The sequence below is a fragment of the Microtus pennsylvanicus genome, chromosome 3, assembly GCF_037038515.1.
Source record: "Microtus pennsylvanicus isolate mMicPen1 chromosome 3, mMicPen1.hap1, whole genome shotgun sequence".
NCBI classification, from domain to species: Eukaryota; Metazoa; Chordata; class Mammalia; order Rodentia; family Cricetidae; genus Microtus; species Microtus pennsylvanicus.
In genome coordinates this window covers 114,470,752-114,491,877 of record NC_134581.1, presented here as the reverse complement: position 1 = coordinate 114,491,877, position 21,126 = coordinate 114,470,752, and the positions used below count along the sequence as shown (strand labels likewise).

General features: G+C 38.2%; 1 protein-coding gene across 2 annotated transcripts in view; it reads left to right on the top strand.

The window, feature by feature from the left end:
- Positions 1-19,329, top strand: part of Cwf19l2 (CWF19 like cell cycle control factor 2) — a 69,758-nt gene extending 50,429 nt beyond the window's left edge. For both annotated transcript variants that reach the window (XM_075966897.1, XM_075966898.1), the window contains exons 15-18: positions 83-238; positions 1,240-1,320; positions 15,495-15,596; positions 17,868-19,329. In XM_075966897.1, coding sequence (XP_075823012.1) covers positions 83-238; positions 1,240-1,320; positions 15,495-15,596; positions 17,868-18,011 — 483 coding nt within the window. In that variant the 3' untranslated portion in view covers positions 18,012-19,329. The remainder of the gene's footprint in view (positions 1-82; positions 239-1,239; positions 1,321-15,494; positions 15,597-17,867) is intronic.
- Positions 19,330-21,126: the final 1,797 nt, after the last annotated feature.

The following is a 21,126-nucleotide window of genomic DNA, read 5'->3' as shown; positions in this document are numbered from 1 at the left end:
CAGTGGTTTTTGAGATTAAAAACCTTTGCGAATGTGTAGTAATTTTTGAATATATGTCTGTCATATTTTTCCCATCTTCTAGATGTTTAGGAAATCATTGGTAAAGATGTTTGAAGAAAAAGGATTGGATTGTATCTTTTTAGAGACTAACATGGGCATGAAGAAGCAGTATCATATGGTTTATGAGTGTATCCCTCTTCCAAGGGAAATGGGTGATATGGCTCCCATCTATTTTAAGGTATTATAAACAGTTTTTTTTGTATATTTTTATTATTTTTACATTGAATTGTGGGTGAATATATGTGTAGTAATGTATTTTTTAAAAATATAGTCATACCAAATTTTATACAAAGAAATGAGGTAAGCATAAAATATTCTAAATACATTTCTATATAATGAATTTTGAACTTTTTGTTTAACGAGGTTTGCTTAGACCTATAAATAAACCATCAACAGTGACTTACAGTTTCTGTTTTAATACCTCTAGTGAAGTCATTGTTTTACCAGGTACTTCCAAATATAACTCTAGAAAAATGACTTCATGCAGTTGTAAATTGGGAATAACAGCCTGTCTGACATACTTTAAATTGGATTTAATTGAATGGTAATTTCACCTTAAAATGTGTTCCTTAATGGTAGCCAAAAGTAAAAAATAAAAAAGATTATTTTACAAATAGTACCTATACTTTTTAACTTAGGAAGCCTTAAAGCCTTAAAATTCCATTTCTATGTATTTTTATCCCTACTTTTAAAAAGTAGACTTTAGTTTTAAGAATAATTTTTCTCAAAATGTTTACTACCAGTTGTTTGGTCCTAAATAGTTTTTGATACTCACAAATAATATACATTTCTTTTTTTGTTCAGAGGAGAACTAGTAAAATGAACTTATTTGAGTAGATTTCTATGCATTCAAAAAGAAATTTGTGAAATTTGTGTTTATCTTAAATTATTTACTCTTCTCAAGGATAGCTTTTTTTCACATGAAGTTGAGGTAGTCACTATAGAGTTAGGAAATAAAACAATATTATCTCTGACTAAAATTTGGTCTTTAAAACATTAAGTAGTTCTAGTTTTAAATCCTCTAATTAAGGCTTTTACCCATTCATAACAAGTCTGTCCTATGTACTGAAATCTGCATTCACCTAAAAAACAAAGCAACAATAAAACATGTCTCTTTGTGTTTGCTACTCTATTGATTTTTTTCTGTTTTGTTTTGTTTTTCGAATGGTTGTTTCCTAGAAAGCCATAATGGAATCTGATGAAGAATGGTCCATGAATAAGAAGTTGATTGACTTATCTTCCAAAGATATTAGAAAGTCTGTGAGTATTAAGTTTTCTGTAATAGAAATTACTATAGTATGGGAATCTTTGTAAATGTGAATTCTCTTGTTTGAGAATTAGGCCATTTGATTGAGTGAGTAAAAGTGAAGCAGAAGTACATTTCACCAAGAAAGTATTTTCATTCTATGTGGTCTATAAAATCTCATTTGTTTATTGGAGGATTTTATTTGTTCAAATAAGTTTTTCTTCCTGGTCCTCAACCTCTTGCCCTTTTATTCACCATAATCAGCTATGATGGCCGCTGGATTCTGCTGTGACAGCATCTCAAGAGAACACTTTTGTCACTGGTGTTTTAATGTAAGAAGCAATTTGTGTTGGCTCCATTTTGAGTTTAGACTACCCTAGCTCTTTTTCTGCCTCCTCTTTCTTCCCATTCCATTAAAAGATATGTGTGCATATGTGCATTTGTGTATTAGCCTTCTACTGTGCTTTAGACAGGATCTATTGGTTGCTGCCATATACACTAGGCCAGCTAATGTGAGCCTTCAGGGATTCTCTTGTCTATACATTCAGTCTTGCCATAAGAATCCTGAGGTTATGTATGTATCATACCGCATCGAGCTTTATTGGGTTCTGCGGAACCCAACTCAGGTCTTTTCACTTGTGTGGCAAAAACCTGCTAAGCCATTTCCCTGACTCCAGATTTGTTTTTTATACAAAAGTTCCCTGCTACATTCCTAGAATATAGTTGCTGGGTTAGATTCTGTGTTTGCCACTTTCTTGGGGATTTGCTGAAGGTTGTTGTATCGTTCAGTTTTGACTTTTAGGTCAACTTTTAGATACAATATAGTAACTACTTCTCTCTACTTCTCTAGTGACTATTTATTGTTTGTAGAAATGGAAATTAAATTGGTTAGAGATTAATAAACAGATTGTTTTTGAATTTTCTTTTTAAAATAACTCATTCTGTTAGTCTTCATTGCTTGCCTGCCGTTTACCAGCTCTGTTCTGGGCATGCTCTGTGTAGTAGATCAGAACAGAAAAGGTGGTTGCTTTTATAGAGTTTACTATAGTGAAGGCTGTCAGTTCACTATGCTAAACCCAGTCTTCCATACACAGTTGTTTTTTTTTTAAAAAAAAAAAATACAGCTGTACTCGCCTGTAAATTGCCTCTGTAGGTTTTCATGCTGCGATGGGATCAATAGTCTGCCAGAGACTAGATGACCTGCAAACCATAAAAAGCATTTCAGCATGAGACATTTTGACAGAAAATGTTTGACCACTGCTGTTTAAATAGATACCTTTGGAATATGTTCTCTACATTTCTGCTTTTGGAAAGTCAGGCATCTTAGTCAAAACTCATGGATGGCTAGCATTCCCTGTCACACTGACAGCCAGTCCAAAGATGCATATTTTGTAGCACTAGTTAAGGTATAGTTTTAACTTAGAGGTGAGTGTTGGCTGCCATCTTTTTCTGTTTCATCCCTAGACAACTGGACCAGAATTTAAGGAGAAAAAAAGAATCCTAATTGTTTTCTTTATTCTTCTTCCTACTGACTCATTAAAACAGTGTTTATTGTACAGTTTTTGTTCTTTTTTTATTTTTCCATTCAAAAATGTACACTTCCACCCCTCCTCCTATTCCCCTCCCGCTCCCCCACTCACCCTCCTCCAATACCCTCCCTCCTTAAGAGAGGACAGGGTACTCTGCCCTGTGAGAAGTCCAAGGTCCTCCCCCCTCCACCCAGGCTTAGGAAGGTGTGCATCCAAATAGGGTCCCAAAAAGCCAGCACATGCAGTAGAAACAGGTCCCAGTGCTATTATCAATGGCTTCTCAGTCTGCCCCCATTGGCAGAAACATTCAGAGAGTCCGGTTTGACCACATGCTTGTTCGGTCCCAGTCCAGCTAGATTTGGTGAGCTCCCATTAGATTAGGCATACTGTCTCAGTGGGTGGACCAACCCCTCGTGGTCCTGACTTCCTTGCTCGTCTTCTCCCTCCTTCTGCTTTTCATTGGACCTTGGGAGCTCAGTCTGTTGCTCTGATGAGGGTCTCTGTCTCTGTCTCCATCTGGCGTAACATGGTGATATTCGAGATAATCATCAGTGTGGTAGTGGGGGAAGGCCAGTTCAGGCACCCTCTCCTCTGCTGCCCAATGATGTACCTGGGGACATCCCCATGGACACCTGGGTTCCCCTCTAGAGCCAAGTCTCTTGCCAACTCTAAAATGGCTCCCTTAATGTAGATATCTTCTTCCCTGCTACTATATCTGCCCTTCCTCCATCTCCACCCTCCCACTCCCCCAAGCTCTCCCCAGTCTTTCCCTTCTCCCTTCTCTCCCCCCCTCACCCCTTCCCTCATCCTTACCCCCACCCCTACTCCCACCCCCATTCTCCAAACTTTTGCCCGGTGATCTTGTTTGCTTCCAATTTCCAGGAGGAACTATATATGTTTATCTTTGGGTGCACTTTTTTGGGGGGGCTTTTTTAGCCTTGTCAACTATAGGCTCAATGTCCTTTGTTTATGGCTAGGGTCCACTAATGAGTGAGTACATACCATATTCATCTTTTTGGGTCTGGGTTACCTCACTCAGGATAGTGTTTTCTATTTCCATCCATTTGCATGCAATATTCAAGATGTCGTTTTTTACCGCTGATTAGTACTCTAATGTGTATATATTCCATACTTTCTTTATCCATTTTTCCATTGAGGGGCATCTAGGTTGCTTCCAGGTTCTCGCTATTACAAATTATGCTGCCATGAACATAGTTGAACTATATAATTGGGCATCTCTTGGGTATATTCCCAAGAGTGGTATTGCTGGATCCTGAGGTAGGTTGATTCCCAATTTCCTGAGAAACTGCCACACTGATTTCCAAAGTGGTTGCACAAGTTTGCATTCCCACCAGCAATAGATCAGTGTTCCCCTTACTCTACATCCTCTCCAGCATAGGCTATCATTGGTGTTTTTGATTTTAGCCGTTCTGACAGGTGTAAGATGGTATCTCAAAGTTGTTTTGATTTGCATTTCCCTTATCGCTAAGGAAGTTGAACATGGCCTGAAGTGTCTTTTGACCATTTGAACTTCGTCTGATGAGAATTCTCTTTTCAGTTCAGTACCCCATTTTTTAATTGGGTTAATTAGAATTTTTTTAATGTCCAGTTTCTTGAGTTCTTTGTATGTTTTGGAGATTAGACCTTTGTCTCATGCAGGGTTGGTGAAGATCTTTCATTCAGTAGAGTGCCTTTTTATCTGAATGACAGTGTCCTTTGCTTTGCAGAAGCTTCTCAGTTTCAGGAGGTCCCATTTATTCAATGTTGCTCTTGTTGTCTGTGCTACTGGGGTTATACATAGGAAGTGGTCTCCTGTGCTCATGTGTTGCAGTCTACTTCCCACTTTCTCGTCTATCAGGTTCAGTGTAGTCAGATTTCTATTGAGGTCTTTAATCCATTTGGACTTGAGTTTTGTGCATGCTGATAGATATGGATCTATTTTCATTCTTCTACAGGTTGACATCCAGTTACGCCAGCAGCATTTGTTGAAGATGCCTTCTTCCATCGTATACTTTTAGCTCCTTTATCGAAAATCAGATGTTCATAGGTTTGTGGGTTAATATCCAGATTTTCAATTCGATTCCATTGGTCAACATCTCTGTTTTTATGCCAATACCAAGCTGTTTTCAATACTGTAGCTCTGTAATAGAGTTTGAAGTCAGGGATGGTAATGCCTCTGGTAGCTTTATTGTATAAGATTGTTTTGGCTGTTCTGGGTTATTTGTTTTTCCATATAAAGTTGATTATTGTTCTCTCAAGGTCTGTGAAGAATTTTGTTGGGATTTTAATGGGGATTGTGTTGAATTTATAGATTGCCTTTGGTAGAATTGCCATTTTTACTATGTTGATTCTACCCATCCAAGAGCATGGGAGATCCTTCCATTTTCTGGTATCCTCTTCAATTTCTTTCTTCAAAGCCTTAAAGTTCTTGTCAAATAGATCTTTCACTACCTTGGTTAGTGCTACCCCAAGATACTTTATGCTGTTTGTGGCTATTGTGAAAGGTGATGCTTCTCTGTTTCCCTCTCTGCTTCTCTATCCTTTCTGTGTAGGAGGACTACTGATTTTTTTTGAGTTGATCTTGTATCCTGCCACATCAGTGAAGGTATTTATCAGCTGTAGAAGTTCTTTGGTAGTGTTTTTTGGGTCACTGATGTACACTATTATATCATCTGCAAATAACGAAAGTTTGACTTCTTTCCGATTCGAATCCCCTTAATCTCTTTATGTTGTCTTATTGCTATTGCTACAACTTCAAGAACTATATTGAAGAGGTATGGAGAGAGTGGACAGCCTTGTCTTGTTCCTGACTTTAGTGAAATGGCTTTGAGTTTCTCTCCATTTAATTTGATATTAGCTGTTGGCTTGCTGTATATTGGTTTTGATATATTTAGATATGATCCTTGTATCCCTAATCTCTCCTAGTCCTTTATCATAAAGGGATGTTGAATTTTGTCAAATGTTTTTTCAGCAGCTAATGAAATGATCATATGTTTTTTTTCTTTTAGTTTATTTATATGATGGATTACATTGATAGATTTTTTTGTATGTTGAACCAGCCCTGCATCTCTGGGATGAAGCCTACTTGATCGTAATGGATAATTTTTTTGATGTGTTCTTGGATTCAGTTTGCCAGTATTTTATTGAGAAATTTTGCATCGATGTTCATGAGCGAGATTGGTCTGTAATTCTCTTGCTTGGTTGAGTCTTTGCGTGGTTTTGGTATCAGGGTAACTGTAGCTTCATAAAAAGAGTTTGGCAATGACTCATTTGAAACACATTAAGGAGGATAGAGATCAGCTCTTCTTGGAAGTTCTGGTAAAATTCTGCTTTAAAACCATCTGGTCCTGGGCTTTTTTTTGTTTGGGACATTTTTTATGACAGCTTCTATTGCCTCATGACTTATAGGTCTATTTAAATTGATTCAATTTTGCTATATGGTATTTATCTAAAACCAAGTTCATATCTTATACATTTTCCAACTTTGTGGCATGTATGCTTTTGTAGTAAGACCTAATGTTTCTCTGAATTTCCTCTGTGTCTCTGGTTATGTCCCCCTTTTCATTTCTAATCTTGTTAACTTTCAGGATCTCTCTCTGCCTTTTGATTAGTTTGCATAGGGGTTTGTCAATCTTGTTGATTTTCTCAAAGAACCAGCTCTTTGTTTCATTGATTCTTTGGCTTGTTTTCTGTGTTTCTATTTTGTTGATTTCAGCCCCCAGTTGATTATATCCAGTCTTATACTCCTCCTGGGTGAGTCTGCTTCTTTTTTTTTTTTTCCCCTAGAGCTTTCAGGTGTGCTGTTAGGTCTCTAATGTGAGCTTTCTTCATTTTTTTTTTTTAATGTGGGAACTTAGTGCTATGAAATTTCCTCTTAGCACTGTTTTCATAGTGTCCCAAACATGGTTTGAGTATGTTGTGTCTTTTTTTTTCATTGAATTCAAGGAAGACTTTAATTTTTTTCTTTATTTCTTCCCTGACCCAGGGGTGGTTGAGTAGTTGACTGTTCAGTTTTGATGAGTTTGTAGATTTTCTGGGATTAGAATTGTTGTTGAATTCTTACTTTATTCCATGGTGATCTGGTAAGCCACAGGTGATTACTAAAATTTTTTTGGATCTGTCGAAGTTTGCTTTGTTACTGAGTATGTGATCAGTTTTTGAGAAGGTTCCATGAGATGCTGAGAAGGTATATTCTTTCCAATTTGGGTTGAATGTTCTATAGATGTCTTTTAAGTCCATTTGATTCATTACCTCTGTTAGTTCTCTTATTTCTCTGTTAGGTTTCTCTCTGATTGACCTGTCCATTGATGAGAGAGGATTGTTGAAGTCTCCTACTATTAGTGTGTGTGGTTTGATGTGTGCTTTGCGTTCTAGTAATGTTTCTTTTACATATGTGGGTGCTTTTATATTAGGGGCATAGATATTCAGAATTGAGACTTCATCTTGGTGAATTGTTCCTGTTTTGAGTATAAAGTGTTCATTTCCATCTCTTCTGATTGATTTTAGTTTGAAGCCAATTTTGTTAGATATTAGTATAGCCATACCCGCTTGTTTCTTAGGTCCGTTTGATTGAAAAACCTTTCCCAGTTTTATAATCTGAAGTAATGTCGCCTTTGTGGTTGAGGTGTGTTTCTTGTAAAAACCCAGAATGCTGGGTCCTGCTTTTGCATCCATTCTCTTAACCTATGCCTTTTAATAGGTGAATTGAGTCCATTGATATTAAGTGATATTAATGACCAGTGGTTGTTAACTCCAGTTATTTTTTATTTATTTATTTTTTTTGGTGGTAGAGTTTGTTTGTTTCCCTTCTTTGAGATGTGCTGGTGGAGGGCTGTTAGATATCTGAGTTATTGTGGGCGTTGTTGGCTTCCTTGGGTTGTGATTTTCCTTCTAGTACTTTCTGTAAGGCTGGGTTTGTGGCTACTTATTTTAAAAAAAATTTTTTTCCTGGAATATCTTGTTTTCTCCATTGATAGTGAAAGAAAGCTTGGCTGCGTATAGTAGTCTGGGCTTGCATTCGTGGTCTCTTAGTTTCTGCAGTACATCTATCCAAGACCTTCTGGATTTCATGGTTTCCATAGAGAACTCAGGTGTAATTCTGTTAGGTTTACCTTTATATATTATTTGACCTTTTTTCTTTGTAGCTCTTAATATTCTTTCTTTATTCTGTATGTTTTGATTATTATATGGCGAGGGGATTTTTTTTTTGATCCTGTCTATTTGGTGTTCTGTATGCTTCTTGTACCTTCATAGGATTATCCTTGTTTAGGTTGGGAAAGTTTTCTTCTATAATTTTGTCGAATATATTTGCTGGGCCTTTGAGCTGTAATTCTTCTCTTTCTTTTTACCCCTATTCTTTGGTTTGGTCTTTTCATGGTGTTATAGATTTCCTGGATTTTTTTAAAAGAATTTGTTGGATTTGCTGTTTTCTTTGATCAGTGTGTTTATTTCCACTATAGTATCTTCAGCATCTGAGATTCTTTCTTCTGTCTCTTGTATTCTGGTTGGTTATATTTGTCCCTGTAGTTTCTGTTCGTTTACCCAGATTTTCCATATTCTGCCATATCTCGGTTTTTGTTTTCTTCATTGTCTCCATTTCAGTTTTCAAGTCTTGAACTGTTTCCATTACCTGTTTGATTTCTTTTTTGGGGGATATCTTTGAGGGATTTATTTTATTTCTTCTAACTTTTTGTTAGTCTTCTCATCCATTTCTTTAAAGGAGTTTTTCACATCCTGTTTAATGGTCTCTATCACTTTCATAATGTTATGTTTAAAGTCTATTTCTTCTACTTCTTCTGGAGTAGGGTCTCAGTCTTCTTGATGTATGTATGCTGGATTCTGGTCTTATCACGTTGCTTTTCAGATTGTTGGAGGGATTCTTGCATTGGCGACTGCCCATCTTTTCCCTCAAATGCTGTTAGGAGAGTCTTGGCTGCTTGGTCTGATCTTTGCTGTGGCTAACTGCGTACTTGGGGATTTTTCTTGGTCTGCCCTCTTTTATGTCCCCTCAACACTGCAGTTTGCTCTCAGATTCTCTCCACTCTAACGTAGGCTGTGGTGGTGGATCACTCCGGATGGATCTACCGTTGCTGGATTAGGGACACTTTCTGGCCAAGGACGTTGCAGACAAAAGGGCGGGCTTGGTAGATGCTGGTTCGTTGGAACAAAAACCCCTGCAGCCTTGCACTCACCACTGTGTCCCCAAAGCCTCAGCCCTGAAGCAGGCCGAGTTAGGGGATCCTAGGACCTTGCAGATGGAAAGGGGTGCTTGGGGGAAAGCTGGGGTAGGATAAGTAGGGAAAGCCAGTAGCTGGGGTGAAGCCCCACTGAATGTTTAGGGGATTGGAGGGTGCCTGTGCTCCCTTCCTGAGGCATCTGGCCAGCCAGGTGGGCACACACTTACCCCTCCGAATGGAGCTACTCCAGTTTTTGTTCTTGACATCATAATTTCATACTCAAAATTCTTTCATAAAATTGTAATGATGACCAATGTATTCGAAGTAGAAATTTTTAAAGAAATGTATTTTTTTACATTTGCTATTGTAAGTGCAGCTTGTGGGCCATCTAGTACTTAAGCTTGCTTTTTAAAAACCTAGACTTAATACATGAAGTACATATCCAGGCACTTTTACTAACTTAAGTAATAGGGAAAACAACAATCAGGTGTGGCCGCATGTAAGAACAGCATCAGTAGTCTGAAGATGGGAACCCTTGAAGCAGTAGGGATTCATAGAATTTTTTTTTTACTGGAACCTCTTTAGAAGTTATAGTAGATAGGGAAGAAGACAGATAACTTCCTGGTGCATCTTAATGTCCATTTTGGTGGAATCGCGAGTAGATCTTAATCCAGAAGAGTTCCAAAAGAGCCAACTTTCAGAGTACCACATTTTTCAGTGTGTTTTAAAGTGATTTGTTTCAGAATATAAAGTGAATAAACACTTAGTCATTTTAAAATTTTATGTCTGAAAGACTTATATTCTTATGAATGTTTTGTGACCTTAATAATTTCAAAAGTTTTTTGTCTTTCTCTTTGCATTTGAGGGTGATTGTTTTTTCTCCAAGTACATTCTTATGTTTCAATGGAGATTCATGTATTTGTACTTTCTTCTGATTCTTTTGACTTTATTTTTTTCTATGTTATTTGAGGGTTAGTGTCCTATTTCTATGGTCTTTAGATTTCTTGCAGTGTGATTCCAAGCCTATGGCTAGGACAGTAGATTATGTAAACAGATCTGAGTGCTCACAGCAAAGGGATCATGTGATAACAAAAAAATCTGCCAAGAAAATGGGCAACTTTTTTTTTTAAAGCAAAGCTGTTGTTTTGAGAGATAAGGAAATCCTTGATTGATTTTTACAAAAATTAAGGTGAATTTTATGGGAAATGTAGCAGTCAGTATTTAAGGATAATTGCTTTTTAATTAAGAAAACTGCTTTCAAGGGAAATTTGAGGAAGTTAGGCATTACTATTGAAATCAGAGGGAGAAATTCAGACTGAAAAACTGGGCAGTTTTCACAGTTTTGCTATTCATCTGTACAACACTCTTAACTTCCTCACTTCTGAGCCTCCATATACACCTCTCCTCTGTCCAATTCATAGTCTAGTTTTGTTATGTAAGTGTGTCTAGGGTTGACCATTTGGGATTTGACATGCTCTGTTAGAGTTTGTTCCTGGAGGAAACTTTTGCTCTTAGCTGCCATTGATGACTTGTAACACTGTCTTGGTTGTCCTGGTTGTGGCCTGTCAAGATTTCCCCCATCTATGTTGTTATGTCAATCTTGTCATTCTGCTCTTGTTCAGGTAACCAGAGTCTTCAGATTTCTTACATGCATTTTTTTTTTTTTTTGTTTTGCCTAGGGAATACTGTATAGCAACAGGCCTCTTGAACCTCTGGCTCCTATAAATTTTTTTTTTTTTTTTTTTTTTTTTTGCTTTCTCTCTCTTGAGCCTTAGCTGTAGGGTTGCATTGCAGATATATCAGTTGGGATTGAGCAACCACACACAGACCTTTTCTTATTCTCTGCATTTTGACCAGTTCTGGTTCTCTGTAATAGTTCACGTTTGTTAAAAAAAAAAAGATTTTTTTTTTTTTTGATGAGAGCTGACAGCTATACTTAATCTGTGAGTACAAAAATTTGAACACAGATATTATTACATTGGGTTACGAAAATGGCAGTAGTAGGTTCTCTTTCAGGTCTAGGACCCCTCTAGCAATCTAGCTGTGAGTAGTAGGCTACATTTATAGAACCAGGCATGAATTTCCTACTATTAAGTTGGCTTTAAGTCCACTTAGACAGCTTTGATTCCCCCTAAGATAGAAGAACCATTCTTAGACCATTGGTAATATTTTCCTAGTCTCATCATTGCTAGGATTCATAGGCTGTTGTGTTAAGAGCGGCGAGGCTGCGTCCCCGGCACCCGGCCGCCCACATGGCTAGCTCTAGCTTATGCCCCGAAATAATTACACGGAAACTGTATTCTTTTAAACACCGTTTGGCCCATTATATCTAGCCTTTTCTCAGCTAACTCTCTCACCTGGACTAGCCCATTTCTTATAATCTGTGTAGCCCACGAGCTGGCTTACCAGGAATGATCTTAACCCGTGTCTGCCTGGAGTGGGAGAATCATGGCGACTCTCTGACTCAGCTTTTTTCTCCCAGCATTCTGTTCTGTTTACTCCTCCCACCTATGTTTTAACCTATGAGGACCACGCAGTTTCTTTATTGTTTAACCAATGAAATCAACAGATTGATATATGACACTCCCACATCAATAGGCTTTACAGCTTGATAGGAGTATGGATTGATCCTCTTTTGGCAGCTTACATACTGTGAGAACTAGTCCTCCCAAAGGAGGCTTTTAGTTGAGGTCCAGTTCAATTCCTCTACGTCCTAAATGCTGCTTGTTGTCTCTTACTTGAGGGTCCTAGATCTGAATCTTTAGATTTGAGTAGATAACCTGGAGTATCTGAAGTAGCCAGTAAAGTAGAAGGAACCATGGGAGGATGAGGTGAGAAGAAGCTCTAGAAAAGAAGATAGCAGGAGGCAGGGACTATGAAAGCGATAATGTTGAAAATAGAGGACTTTTAACTGGGGATAAGATAGGAAACGAAGCATAATAAAGGGGCTGGGGAAGGAGTATAGCACGAATTCTCATTGTTCCCAATAGTAAAATCTCAGAATCATCAGTCAGAGGGTGAAAGCTGAAGGATCAGAGAAACAAAATGGTCATCTGCTAGAGAGTTCCTGCCTCTTCTAATGCTCAGACCAGAGGGGCAATCCTGTCTCTACAAAACCTCAGACTGAATGAACTGAGCTCTTGTCTTCCCCTCGCCGTATATTCCTCTCTCTGCTCAGCCATATCCCTTCTTTTTTCCACCTCCCTAGTGCTGGGATTAAAGTTAGTGACTCCCAAGTACTGGGATTAAAGATGTGAGCCAATATAGCCTGGCTCTATTAACCCAGGGTGGCTTTGAATTCAGAAATCCATCTGCCTCTGCCTCCCAAGTGCTGTGATTAAAGGTATATACCACCACTGCCTGGCCTCTATGACTAACTAGTGGCTTAGCTCTGCACTCTGATCTTCAGGCAAGCTTTGTTATAGTATAAACAAAATATCACCACAAAAGAGAGATACATAACATTAAGGTTGTTTGAAAAAGGCATAGGATAACATACTGTTTTATAAGCCATGCTCTTTCTAACAGAAATCCCAGTGCTAGGTTTGGGAAACTGCTCCTCGTGTTGATGGTTGGAGGAATATAAAAGCCTCCTAAAACAATATGGGCTGTTGCCATTGCCTTCTGGAACTTGAAGGTCAGACCCTATTTCTGTGTAAACTGTTAAAAGTGGAACTGGGGTTCCGGTAGTTTTCCTTATGATGGAAAAGGCAGAAAAAGAAGAGTGCTAATGATTACAAACATACCAGCTCTGATGCCAGTGCCTTTGTTGGAAGTATGGACTACACTCTGTTGGGTGTCTCCTGAAGACTGGAGAAGAGATTTCTCTTAATGGACTGGGACTGAACTTGGGGCTCTGTGCCTGTAAGGCAAGAACACTCCTACTGAGCCATATCCCCTGCCTTAGTTTTGTTTTTTCTTATTAAGTACTGGCTGGGTGGTCTCTCAAGACAGCTTTGACCTCTTTATAGCCAAGTCCTTAAACTTGAAGCCCTCTTACTTCAGCCTCCTGAGTGTCTTTGACTATAGGCATCTTTCATCAGTTCTAGAGAAGAGAAGACACTCTTATCTTCTCAGTTGATAGAAGCTATCTATGTCTATGGCTTGTGGCCTTCTCCTGCCTTCAAAATGAAGAGTTAGGTACCTACCAATCTTTATAACTCAGGCCTCTTGTTTCTTGTAATTATCCTCATGATTACATTTATCTCATGTGAATAACTCAGCATCACCATTTTATTTTCAAGACTCTAAACTTGTTCATGCCTTTAATATCTCTTTTGCCATGTAAAGTAGTATACTCAGGGCTTTGCCATATTCAGGACCCATTATTCTGCCTATCAGAGTGTAATACAAAGAAAATGAAAGAGTGCTAGCACCATATATTCCTTCAAGTTATTTCTCAAAGTATTGCATGCTGCATGCCTGATAACCTAGTTAGGTCAGTGTCCAATGGAGCCTTCTTTCCTACTGTCACTGAACAACTTTGCACAGAACATTCTTTTTTTTTTTTTAATTTCTGCCTCCTCCCCGCCTCCCATTTCCCTTCCCCTCCCTCTCCCTCTCCAGTCCAAAAAGCAGTCAGGGTTCCCTGCCCTGTGGGAAGTCCAAGGACCTCCCCCCTGCATCCAGGTCTAAGAAGGTGAGCATCCAAACAGGCTAGGCTCCCACAAGCCAGTACATGCAGTAGGATCAAAACCCCGCACCATTGTCCTTGGCTTCTCAGCAGCCCTCATTGTTCGCCACGTTCAGAGAGTCTGGTTTTATCCCATGCTTTTTCAGTCACAATCCAGCTAGCCTTGGTGAGCTCCCATTAGATCAGTCCCACTGTCTCAGTGGGTGGGTGCACCCCTTGCGGTCCCGACTTCCTTGCTCATGTTCTCCCTCCTTCTGTTCCTCATTTGGACATTGGGAACTCAGCCTGATGCTCCTCTGTGGGTCTCTGTCTCTATCTCCATCCATCGCCAGATGAAGGTTCTATGGTGATATGCAAGATATTCATCAGTATGGCTGTAGGATCGGGCCATTTCAGGCTCCCTCTCCTCAGCTGCACAGAACATTCTTAAAGAGGACATAGAAATGAAAGTAACAGTCTCCTATATGCTAAAATTAGAGCTGGGGAGTTGCATAAACATCCTTCTCTCGGATGTTCCCAAAAAACCTCAGAATGCTTCGTGTTTCCCCTTAGACTCAAATGTTGCAGAATTGTCTGACATGACATACTCATGAGAATCAGAGATGTGCTTAAAGCTTTGTCTGTGGGTCTGTTTTTTACTTTGTTTTTTCTCAATTGTCAGTAATGACTATTATTGTTAAAAATACAGCTGGGCGGTGATGGCGCACGCCTATAATCCCAGCACTCGGGAGGCAGAGGCAGGCGGATCTCTGAGTTCGAGGCCAGCCTGGTCTACAAAGGGAGTTCCAGGACAGGCTCCAAAGCTACAGAGAAACCCTGTCTCGAAAAACCAAAAAAAAAAAAAAAAAACCAAAAAACAAAAAACACATAAAAATACAGAACTCTAGAAAACATCTAAATACATGAAGTGACATTTTAATGTTTATATTACTTTGTAGACTGAATTTTTTTTAAAAAATTCCTGTTTTATGAGAAACATTTTGTTGTCTCTACTTTTATTTGACTTATAATGACTACAAAGGACTTTTCTGTTCATACTATACTGTAAACTCTGAAGTTGTGCCTTCTTAAGTACCCAATACCAATTTGGTGTGGGAATATGTGGTCCAGATGAGTCATGTTGCTTGCATAGTGGTTTTAGAGGGGAGACTTACTGTATATTGATTAACCTGGATGATATGTAGTGATAAAAGTTGGAACTTTAGAGGAAAACCTTCACAAAGATACAAAATCTGCTGCATAAAAGCAAGAAATTATAGCTCTTTTCAATGAGTAAGGAGATTAAAACTCTAGCCCCCCCCCCCCGTGTGTGTGTGTGTGTGTGTGTGTGTGTGTGTGTGTGTGTGAAAGGAGGGAGAGAAGGGTAATATGGATCTGATCCCAAGGGATTGTGAAATTAACTTGGTATACTAAATAGTGCTATATTTATCTCACTAATTAGTGAAAGAAATAAAAATTATAAATTTATTTATATTTGATAAATATTCTCATAGTAAAGATTTTACGCATTTGTAAACACAGCCACAAATATATGATCAAGCTCCCTCTTCCTAAGTATAATATAAACAAAATAAACTTTTATTTGTAATCATAGGAAAATTGTTCCTTGTTTCTGTAAAAAGATTTGAATACCTTTTTTCCATTCTCTTCAAGAACAGGAAAGTAGTTGTTTTGATTGTGAATTGCTAGACTTGATCTCTATCTGTCTGACTGAAATCTTTTCCTTGGGAAGTTAAGTCATGGGAAGTTTGTCATGTACATTCTCCTGATAGATGATCAGTTCTCTCATGGCAGAGAATTGGAGAAACCATAGCTTTCCCATTTCAAATGTAATTTGTTTGTTTATTTAGGTGCCTAGAAGCTTGCCTTATTTTGCCGTAGAATTTGGCCTTCAGGGGGGATTTGCCCACGTCATTGAAGATCAACACAAATTTCCTCGTTACTTTGGAAAGGTATACTCAGAAATTTGATAAAACACTGAAGTTTAGTGGTTTTGTTAATATTTTTACAAAAGTATAAAAGAAAATTTAAGTTTGAACACAATATACAAGAATTTGGTGAGTTGTTCTCTATACAGGTTTGAGAGAGGGGTGGGGTTTAAGAGGTAACAATAAAAATATACCAGAATATTCATGATCACGTCAGAGATATTATTGTGACAGTGTTCTCAGTCTTAATAACTGTAATGCTTTTCTGACTTTGAAATCAGACAGCTTTGTTCTGAAAAATTGTGATATTTATTAAGGGCTTACAGTGTGCCTATCTACTACTGTCCAAGCAGTCATCTAGTGCTCACAGTAACCCTGTTGTCTAGATTTTGATCTAAATTTTGTTGTACAGATTAGAAAACTATAAATTGCAGAGAGGCTGTGTAACTTGCCTAGGGTTATGTGCTATATGAGAGAACCCAGGTACCCTAGGTTATGGTTATTGGAGAGAATAAGTAGTTTCAGCTCTTCATTTATAGTTAAAGTATAATCCAGAACAAATAAATGACCCATTTTACACAGTTAAGTTCTGGGCACATATGAAAGAAAATCCTAGTCATTTGACTGCCAGTAGTTTTTTTCAGGGAAGAAAAAAAAATGCCTTTTTCAGAGTATATTCCTTAAATTAGAGGTCTACTTAACTACGTATCTAAAGTCTTGTTAGGAACTGGAATGGAATTAATAAGGCATTGCAAATTGGCAAAATGAATCTGGGCCTAGCGCAGGCCTTCTCATATCACTTCTATGTGTCTGTGCATCGAGAGAGAGGGTTCTTGATGAACTATTCTGTGAGTTCATAATTGCCCACCCTGCTTCCTCCTCTGCCCTACTCTCATCTGCATAAGATAATCTTCTACAGTGAATTGGGATGTGCCAAGAAGAAACAGGGCTGCTGTCCTTAACAAGCACCCAGATTCTAAAATCACATTCATTTTTGAATTATTGCTTATAGACTCTCACATGACCCAACCGGATCTTGAATTTACCACATAGCTGAATATGTCTTTGCAATCCTGATTATCCTACCTCCACCTCCTGATGTGAGTTTCCAGGAGTGTATCATCATGCCTGTTTTTATATGTAGTCTTAGGCACCAAACCCACAGCTTCATGCATGTCAGGCACATACTCTACTACTTGACCTACCAACTGGGTTCTAGCCCATCCCTTGTTTGAGAAGTTTGCAGAATTTTTTTCTACAGAATTAACAAAACAAAAACCAAAGCAACAACAAAGAACAACTTTGTTTGCACTGCTCTGAAAAATTCTGTTATTGTTCCCTAGAGATTTTTAACTGCTCTGTAGCTTTGGATTTAGAGCTCTCGATTCATAGTTTTACAGATTGTTTTCTAGAGGAAAGGACACCATTCACCCATTGTTTTACTTTTTTCAATTTTCATTGGGTGAATTGTCTCCCCTTCAAGTATTACTCAGGCATTGTGGTTTTAATATTGAACAGGCAATTTTCCCATGCCTCAGAGCATCCTTGTCATGAACTACTTTCTATCCTCCTTTGACTTGCTTCCCAAGAAATTATTCAGAGAACACTGGAAAATAGTCTCTTTTGCAGTAAGAGAATGAGAGCCTATCTTGCATTTTCAAATAATGCATGCAGTGGTCTAGAGACAGTTTCAGACAGACACAAACTACCCTTTCTCAGACTGTAGTGTTGAAATGGCATGATGCCAGGAAACTTGGACTAAATCTGAATTTGTCCAGTTTCTCCTGAGGTCATATGCAGAGGACTTTCTTAGTGATGGGTGATTCCCTTTTCTGATTTATCCAACAAGTAGGACATTCGTTTGTTTGTTTTAAATGTCTTCTGGTCTTTGCCACCTGCCTTTTCCAACCATGTAACTGAGACTTTATTATTCTGGTTCTCACCACATCTCCATATTCTCTTATGAGCTCTCTGATGACATATTATTTATCTTTATGAGCAAGGAAATTAAATTTCACTTTCTTTATCCTTTTTGCTACCATTAGATAGATATACTAATGAGCAACCAAGCAGACAAATTGCTTCACAAGAGACACCACAAGTACTCTCAGGATCACAGAATTTCTAGTTAAGATTGTAAATAAGGTTTTTTGCTTGAAACTAATATGTAATGTGTGTACATTGTCACAAAGAACTACTTAATAATATGTTTAATAGGAGAATTAATGAGTAGTTCCATTCTTGATTGCATTGTTTGTACATGTATACTTTCATATTTTTCTTACTCTTTAAAAGGAAATCATTGGTGGTATGCTGGATCTAGAGCCCAGGCTGTGGAAGAAGGGCATCAGAGAAAGCTTTGAGGACCAGAGGAAGAAAGCATTGCAGTTTGCTCAGTGGTGGAAACCATTTGATGTCACCAAAAGTAAAAGCTGTTAAGTGTACCCTGCATGTGTTGTTTCCTCTGCTGAACTCATTCAGTTTATATCTATTATATTTACAAGCAACTTTGCCTTGATCCCTAGGGAAAACAGCAGCAGCTGGCTACTCTAGTCACTGACATCCATGTTAGGTCAGACTGTTTTCTTCCTCATGGGAACTTAGTTTGAGTGATAGTGGAATAAGAGCAGATGTATCAGGATTATTGGTACATGTTCCTTTTGTATCTAACTTCTAGCTGTTCCAGTTGTTTGCTTATCCTAGAGAAGAACTTGTCTCCAGAGGTCTAATAAGACTTCAGTGGAAAGTGGATCTGCTTCCAGGTAGAGTCTGGTAGCTTCTTCTGTGCTTTTTATAGAAAATTAGATTTATTCAGAACTAACAGGGTTATTTTCATAGTTTTATTAAAGGGGTCTTTTTCCTTTTTTTTAAATAGTAGCGTATAATATCATCTTTGTTAAAGAAAATGATTAAAGAATTAAATGATAATGAAATATACATAAATGGAAATGTGTTTTTAGTTCTGGACCTTAAAATAACTTGAAATTTGGTAATCCAAAAGTAATTGTCTTAAACAGCACAATTCTTAATTGTTTGGGGTTTGTGTAAAGTTACATTCTGTAGCCAAATCACTGTATTGGTTTTTAATATTGTCATAAATGTCAAATGATATAAATATCCAAGAAATGTTCTTAATAAAAGTGCTTAAGTTTTATTATTCTCAACATCTAATTTTGAGGAAACCTTGTGTTTATAAAATATGTGTTGTAGTAAGTCTTATTAAAACATATTTTCAAAAAGTCAAGCTGTGATATTTATAATAAAAATGTTAGTGCTTGGAATAAGAGTGAAGTTTACTCTAGAGTTAACCTATTATGCATTTATTTTAACGTCTCACTGTCACTTTTTCGGTGTATGTTCCTTGTATGTTAAAAGACAGCTATTTTTGTTCCTTTCAAATTTTCCAAATAATGGTAAAGCTGGTTTTAATTTTCAGTACTTAATACATCAAAGTGTGTATATGTATATGTATATATAGTGTATTATGTATAATAAACAGACAATATGATTGTGTTTTCAAGCTATTCGCTTTGTCTCAAGTTTTAAATGAATTTAAAACTTTCATTTTTATAATTAGTGAGTTAAAATGTTTGTTAATAGTTCAAAACATATGAATACTCCTGCCTTAAATTCTACTGTATTTATAATATGTGCATTCCAAATGAACTCTTTTTGTCTTGGCTCTGGTTACTTCTTGATGCACAGTGAATTTCGCTAAACCTCAGTGGCTTCAAATAATAACTTACCTTGTACCTTATGGTTGGCACTTTTAGTGATTTGCCCTTTCCTTATGATATCTAGGTCCTCGGCCAAAGTGGCTTAAACATCTGGAGATTGTAGTGATGAGGCAAGCAGGCCTACTTTTTGTCCTGCTCTGCTCCCGCACGGCTAGTTTTGCCCCCGAAATAACAACACACAAAGTGTATTCTTTTTTTTCTTATTTATTTATTTATTAAAGATTTCTGCCTCCTCCCCGCCACCGTCTCCCATTTCCCTTCCCCTTCCCCGACAGCCCAAAGAGCAATCAGGGTTCCCTGCCCTGTGAGAAGTCCAGGACCACCCACCTCCATCCATGTCTAGTAAGCTGAGCATTCAAACTGCCTAGGCTCCCACAAAGCCAGTACATGCAGTAGGATCAAAAACCCAGTGCCATTGTTCTTGAGTTCTCAGTAGTCCTCATTGTCCGCTATGTTCAGCGAGTCCGGTTTTATCCCAGACTTTTTCAGACCCAAGCCAGCTGGCCTTGGTGAGTTCCCGATAGAACATCCCCATTGTCTCAGTGTGTGGGTGCACCCCTCGCGGTCCTGAGTTCCTTGCTCGTACTCTCTCTCCATCTGCTCCTGATTTGGACCTTGAGATTTCGGTCCGGTACTCCAATGTGGGTCTCTGTCTCCTTTCATCGCCTGATGAAGGTTAATATTCAGGAGGATGCCTATATGTTTGTCTTTGGGTTCTCCTTCTTATTTAGCTTCTCTAGGATCACGAATTATAGGCCCAATGTCCTTTATTTATGGCTAGAAAACAAATATGAGTGAGTACATCCAATGTTCCTCTTTTTGGGTCTGGGTTACCTCACTCAAGATTGTGTTTTCTATTTCCGTCCATTTGCATGCAAAATTCAAGAAGTCATTGTTTTTTACTGCTGAGTAGTACTCTAATATGTATATATTCCAAACTTTCTTCATCCATTCTTCCATTGAAGGGCATCTCGGTTGTTTCCAGGTTCTGGCTATTACAAACAATGCTGCTATGAACATAGTTGAGCATATACTTTTGTTGTACGATAGGGCATCTCTTGGGTATATTCCAAAGAGTGGTATTGCTGGATCCTGGGGTAGGTTGATCCCTAATTTCCTGAGAAATCGCCACACTGATTTCCAAAGTGGTTGCACAAGTTTGCATTCCTACCAGCAATGGATGAGTGTACCCCTTTCTCCACATCCTCTCCAGCAAAGGCTATCATTGGTGTTTTTTATTTTAGCCATTCTGACAGGTGTAAGATGGTATTTTAAAGTTGTCTTGATTTGCATTTCCCTGATCGCTAAGGAGGTTGAGCATGATCTTAAGTGTCTTTTGGCCATTTGAACTTCTTCTGTTGAGAATTCTCTGTTCAGCTCAGTGCCCCATTTTTTAAAGCCTTTTACGGTTTAGTTTCTTGAGTTCTTTATATATTTTGGAGATCAGACCTTTGTCAGTTGTGGGGTTGGTGAAGATCTTCTCCCAGTCAGTGGGTTGCCTTTTTGTCTTAGTGACAGTGTCCTTTGCTTTACAAAAGCTTCTCAGTCTCAGGCGGTCCCATTTATTCAATGAGGCCCTTAATGTTTGTGCTGCTGGGGTTATACGTAGGAAGTAGTCTCCTGTGCCCATGTGTTGTAGAGTACTTCCCACTTTCTCTTCTATCAGGTTCAGTGTGTTTGGACTGATATTGAGGTCTTTAATCCATTTGGACTTGAGTTTTGTGCATGGTGATAGATATGGATCTATTTTCATTCTTCTACAGATTGACATCCAGTTTTGCCAGCACCATTTGTTGAAGATGCTCTCTTTTTTCCAT